This window comes from Entamoeba invadens (genome assembly GCF_000330505.1).
Source record: "Entamoeba invadens IP1 unplaced genomic scaffold scaff_1105074726041, whole genome shotgun sequence".
Classification (NCBI taxonomy): domain Eukaryota; phylum Evosea; order Mastigamoebida; family Endamoebidae; genus Entamoeba; species Entamoeba invadens.
Genome location: NW_004440401.1, coordinates 15,580 through 22,345, shown reverse-complemented (window position 1 = coordinate 22,345; position 6,766 = coordinate 15,580). Strand labels below are relative to the sequence as shown.

Here is a 6,766-nt window from a genome sequence, read left to right as displayed (position 1 = left end):
GGGTATACTACTTTCTCTAATGATTTCGCAGTTACAAAAGTGAATTTCCCATTTTAACGACATCACTTGGGATCTCTATACTGAGCAATTTATACACTTAGAAAAGCACCCATTGCCTATTAAACTGACACTTTGGGGTATGTTAACAATTGAAAGGGTTTCACATCTTGAGAAGCACTCTCTGCCGATTGAAACAACTGAACTTGGGATATTCATTTCTTTTAACATGACACACCCATTAAAACAGTCTGCTCCAAGTTGGGTCACACTCTTTGGTATTGTGAATTCTTTAAGTCTAATACAACGCGCAAATGCTCTATATGGTAAATTCCGTATTGTGTAATTTGGGAGTTTAATAGAAGTGAGCGAATCGCAATTGAAAAAACAGGACTCTCCAATGGAGTATATATTCTCTGACATTTCTACTATAGAAAGTGACTTGCATGAACACAAAGACTTTCTTCCTAATATAGTGACGGTTGGAGGAAGACTCACCGATTGAATAGAACCATTTCCACAAAAACACATTTCTTCTAATTTACGAACATTTTGTGGGATTTCAATTGACCGAATTTTTTTAAAGGATTTTTGGTCTTTGTTAGTTACAACCAAATTTTTAAATGACAAATAAGAGATGGCACCTACATTGAGGTAATCAGTGAATGTCACTTCAAACCATATGTTGACTTGAAAGAAATTTCTTTTGTATGTAGGAAAATATGTAATGTCATAAATGTCATTTCCAAAATTGGGATCATTGGCATCCCACAAGTTTAAAGTTTCTATGTTTGGAAAATAATTAATAGTTCGGTTATAAATAGGGATTGGGTTAAAGTGAAATTTCGACATGTAACCTTTGTACTTTTAATTTACAAATTCTAATGAGATGAAATCTTTTATTGAACAAAAGTATTGCGAAATTATCATCATATAATACCCATCAATTCGACCCATTAATTTAATTATTCAGATTAAATATAAGAATTTATAAAAACTATTTATAATTAATACTCATAATATATTTGCATGTTATGTATTTTTGATTGAATTGTTTTTCTTTTCCTTTTTTTTGATTTTGATTTTCTTTTCATTTCTTATGTTTAATAATAAATTCGTTTACAATTTGTAATAACATTAATATTAGTATTAATGTTAATTAAGTATTAATATTGTAATAATATTATTCATATTAATAAAGTATAGCCATTAATATGATGGCTATACTTTATGTGTTTATTTAAAACAAGATGTTAACCAATCACTTGGTGACGGTATATCTTTTATTAAAAAGATGTTTTTTCTGTTTGTTTGTGCAATAACATTTTTGTAAATTTGTTTAGTTAATTAAATTTGACATATACTGTTATTAAATAAAGACTATTTATAGACTTCTAATTATGGAAAAAACGGCAACAATAAAATAGTGAGTCAATATTATGTTAAGTGTTTCTTAATTTTGATTATATTTAATTGTTGTTTTTAGTAAAATTATTTTTTATTATACTATATGCTTAATAGTATAAAACTATTAAGAATAACTGCCGTCATAAATAAATCTACACATTTTGCTTTTATTTTTTAGAAAAGGATACAAGAAAAAAGAACATTTTGGTGATAAAAATTTACAAGATTTTGATAATAATTATTTAACAATCAAATAACAATAATACATGTAATAAGACAAAAACAGTTATTATGTCTAAAAGTTCTGATAATTTTCAATCTCTCGATATTGTTGTTATTTTATTGAACCAAACAACACGCTTTATACTAAAATAAAAATAATATAAAACAAATAAAAACTTGATTGTAATCAATAATTTTATTAGGTATATTGTTTATTTTTATTTAATTTTGAGATTAAAATTTATAATATAAATATTATTATAATGATTAAATTATTAGAATTTACATTTTAAATTAATGTGTTTTTATTTAAATAATTTTGTAAAAAATAAAACATAAAGGCTTTTGCAAGAGTCAAACTCACAACTTTTTCCTTACTACGTAAACTCATTACCAACCATGTTAAGAGGCCTTTAAATTATAAATTTTGAGTTTTGTTATTTTCAATAAATAAATAATTAACCAAATATGTTTCAAAAATGTAAAATATGTTCAAAACAAAAAATGAACAGTAAAAATACAAATATTCAGTCGTAAATAAATGCATATACATTGTTAACAATTTTTAGAATATAAAAAGTAAAGTTCATTCAATTCAGAGCTCTCAGATAAGTTAAAAATCAAAGATCATAACAAATAAGACGCTGTTAATATTTTAATAAAATGTGTTAATAAACAAGTCATTGTGATTATAGATTATTACCTTTTTGTTTTTTCCACGAGTTTATTTTAATAAAACTACTTTACTGTTTACATTAATACGTCTCTTGGTGATTGAAGTGTGATAAATGAAACCTTCTTTTAATTGTCAATAAAACTATGTTTTAATAGAAACAAAAAACAATAAACACTACATAGATATGATAAATTATTAATGTTAATTCAATTGTTTGGAAAAAAACAATCCAACCAATTAAATTGTTTTTGTTATTGGTGTTTATACTTAACAATTATAGAATATAACCAATGTGATATCATGTAATTGATGTTATACAAAAATACAATCACAATTTGTCTGTAAATTTAAATTATTTTTAATTAAATTGCGAATTGATTCAATACAGTCAATATTCGATAAGAGGGCTATTCGATATAAGGATTTATTCAATAAAAGACAAAAAAATAAAAGAAAAATCTCTTATCGAATATTGAAAAAAAATCAAAAAAACAACAACTTCTTTTTTTGCTATTTTTTAATATTTTTTTGTCCAAAACCTTGAAATGGTAATTCATAAACCAAATTGTCATTAAGTTGAAAAAAAAATTAAAATAATTTTTAAAATAATTTTAAAAGCAAATGAGTTTTTCATCTAAAACCGAAATAATGTTAATTAACGTGTCGGTGGAGCGTGTTGGATTATGATAAAACAACGCATGTTTATTTTGAAAACTAAGAGTTGTCATATTGCTCTTCAAATGTTCGTTTTGATGCTGTTTATGTTGTCTGTTAATATTTTGATTCTATAACGGACGTTTTTTTGGTTTAATAAACACTAGTAAAATATAGCATTTGTTTTTTATATTATAAATCACAAAAGTTTTATAAAAAATGGCAAAAATATTTTTTGGGATAAAAATATAATTTGGATTTATGTTGAGACAAAGAACAAAATAAGGTATTTTTTGTTATTTATTGAAGTTTTTATTATTTAACCTTATATCAAATAAGACTGGAATATAGACTGGACTATTATCGAATATATACTGTATAATTAAACACTAAACATGAAATATTTATAAATTTGATAAAAAATAATCACTGTTTTTAAAATAACAACAATGAAAAGTCAAAAACATTTATCGTTTGAAGTTTTCAGTTGGTTTGTTTTATAAAGAAAATCATAAATGTTTAAATATATAAATTACAAACTTATAAATTTTAGATTTTTAAATTATTAAATTTCAAACCAATGAACAATTATTTAATAGTAATTGTGTTTTAAAATTGTATTTAATTAAAATTTTAAATAAAAATTAATGTTATGTAATTAAATTGTTGTTTTTCTTTTTTTATTCGTTTTTGAAATCCAAAAACACAAACAAAGTTTATATAATGAATTATTAATTATCAATAACTTGGATTACTGAAAATAGTACAGTTTAAAATAATCCAAATTTAAATTATGATGTTTTTGTGTTATTTATAAAAAATGGTAATAATTAATACCATGTGATATAGTTATTATTTTCAAATTGGGGTTTAAACTAATTATAACAATGTTTTACAAATATTTGAATATAATAAAATTAATTTAACATAAAATCAATTTGAAATTGTTTATAATTGATGTGGTTTTTATAGCATGTCCATGTCAAAACTGATGAAAATAATTATATAAAACACAGTATTTAAATTTATTTATAAAAAAAAGAATTCAATAATATATATTGATATGCGGTTAAACCTCCTTGTTTTATTACTTAATTTTCTCAATACATTTTCGTTGTCATTGAACTCGACTTATATGTCCAACAAAAACATTATGCCGTTTGAGTTGAATAGAATCAAAGATGTAACTATAACGCAATCGGTTTGTGATGAAAATTATACATACATTTATGATGCTTTAGACAATATAACAGCATTATATCATACCACTTTTTATTTTCAACAAGGGCTAAACATAAAATCATTTATAATTAAAATTTCAAATGTCAAAGAAAAAATTAACATTGTAAATGATAATAGAACTCCTGGGATGTTATTATATTTTGGATGTATGAATTCTGTTGGTTGTCGAACTTCTGGTGACAGCACCCATCGATCAGAAGTTGTTCTTAATGGAAGCCCATTAACAATTTTTAGTGAAAATGATGAAAACATTATTGTTTTATTATATAAAACAACTTATCTTTTTATTGATGGAATTGTTCCACAAACATTAACATTACAATTTAAAGAGCCAGCTTTGATTCGAAATATGAATGAATATTTATACGCCTTTACAGGTACAGTTAATTCTACTACTATTATAGATGGAAGTGGATTACAAATTGTTGTTTTGTGTTATCAAAATCATTATGGCAGATACGCATTTTCTAAAACTGCATTTTCAAAAGAAAATTGTGAATGTATTCCTTTAGATTATTCACAAAAAATTTTAAAAAGTACTGTTTTTAACTATCCTGATTGTGTTTACAATTCTTCGATGTTTAATTTGAATCTTTCGAACTATATGTCATGGAATTTGGATATATATGAATGGTACACAATTTATTCTAATAATCCGATGATGTGGATAACAGGTTCAAATAATCAAGTTTTAGAATTAGAAAAATTTGATATGAAAAGTTCTTTTAGTATTTTTTTAAATACCAAAATAAACAATTTGACAATTTCAAGATTAAATGTGGGAGGATGGTTTGACTCAAATGTTGAAATAAAGCAAGTCAATTTGAAACCAGAGTTTAAAAACAAAATATTGTTTGTTGTTCACAACGGTCTGCTGATATCTGAACAATTGGAAAGTTGTGGTGAAAGAGTATTTACCAAAGATTGTGATATTGATATGTGTGTTTGTGATTATCGAACAACGAGTTCGTCAACTGAATTTACCTTTTTGAACCAAAATGCTAATAATTGTCTTGACAACACCAATTCAATTCAACTCAAACTTAACATCAACAATTATACTTATTTACCACGATTTGAAAGAGATATATGGGAAAGTTTGATATATTCAAATGGTGGAAGTATTATCGCTAATCCAAATTTTATATCTACACAAGTTGAGTTTTCTTTTTGTGGTGTCAATTTAAAAATTACTATTGAAACAACAATAAAATGTGAAATATTGAATGTTTATTTAAATACCAGATATATAATTAAAAATCATGGTGTTTTAATAATTGGAAAAATCATTTATCGAAATGTCATTAATAGATTAAACACAAATGGAACAATTTTGGTATTAAAAGGTGGAAACGTAAGGCCTTTTAACAATAAAATAACATTGAGTGTTGACCAACAGATTTCAACAATGTTTTTCTGCAACGAAGTGTTGTCGTCGATTGTTGAAATTGATTTATTATTATTCGAAAATCCCAAAGGGATAAGTTATGGATCAAAATTGTATAGAATATGTTTTGGGCACAATCCACTTTCAACAGAAATAATATGCGAATTGGATCAAAGTGATTTTTCATTATTTTCGAGTCACAAAAACGTTCTTTATTGCCCTTTAAATGATAATTTGGTAACCCAACTGATTCAAACTAAAATGTTTATTTATAATTATCAATGCAATGGAATGTTTGTTCAACAAAAAGAAATTGTTCAGATGACTTCTTTTATTAAAGGTGAATCAAACTTTGATGATCCCATTGATAACATTTTGTATATTGATGATACCTGGTTATATAGTAACACCATTACAATTAGAGGAAATAAAAACAAACTTTTGTTGGGAAACAAAATGGGGTTCGAGTTACCAAAGTACGATGTTCAGCTCAATAAGATTTATGTTAAATCAAATTTTTCATCATTGTGCAATTCATTTTTTATTTCAGAAACTGGAATTAAAGAATGTATTTTATGTAAACCATTCAGTATTTTACAAAACAAATCATGTCTTCTTTTTGACGTCAATTGTATTACTGATGGTAATATTCGAACAAGATATTGCGAAACATGTAAATCGTCTTACCAAGCATGTAAAGAAAAATGTATTTTATGTTCAACTTTTTGTCTTAGATGTATTGATGATCAATGCATTTTATGTCAAGAAGTGTATGAATTAAAAAATGGTATTTGTGTTGAAGTTGCTAAAGAATTTGCCTATTATAAAAGCAGAATTTGGAAATGTTCTAAACATTATTCAAACGAAAATCAAACTTGTTTGCCATGTAAAGAAGGTTGTGTTTTTTGTCGAAATAGTGTGTGTATTATCTGTGAGCCAAATCGTGTTTTTGATGTTAATGGGGAGTGTGTAATGCCGATTGGAATTCTTTTAACAAATATGAAAAAAGCAATTATTTGTCTTCCATCGTACTTTCTTGATAATAATAAGTGCAATTTGTGTTCTGATTTTCATGGAAATTTGTGTAAATTTTGTACAAAAGATAATTGTATTTTCTGTGAAGGAGGTATCATTGTTTCGGATGGAAAGTGTCTTCAAATCGATGAAACCAATTGCACAAA

At 24.8% G+C, this 6,766-nt stretch overlaps 2 protein-coding genes across 2 annotated transcripts; one reads left to right on the top strand and one right to left on the bottom strand.

The window, feature by feature from the left end:
* Nucleotides 1–75: 75 nt before the first annotated feature.
* Nucleotides 76–849, bottom strand: EIN_510310 (hypothetical protein; the record flags this gene model as incomplete). Its single annotated transcript, XM_004256941.1, has 1 exon — nt 76–849. One exon carries the CDS (start codon nt 847–849, stop codon nt 76–78), a length of 774 nt encoding a protein of 257 aa, XP_004256989.1.
* A 3,170-nt stretch (nt 850–4,019) lies between these two features.
* Nucleotides 4,020–6,719, top strand: EIN_510300 (hypothetical protein; the record flags this gene model as incomplete). The annotated part of the gene is made up of 1 exon (XM_004256940.1): nt 4,020–6,719. A coding segment is annotated over one exon (2,700 nt), but the record flags the coding sequence as incomplete, so codon positions are not given.
* Between the last annotated feature and the right edge of the window lie 47 nt (nt 6,720–6,766).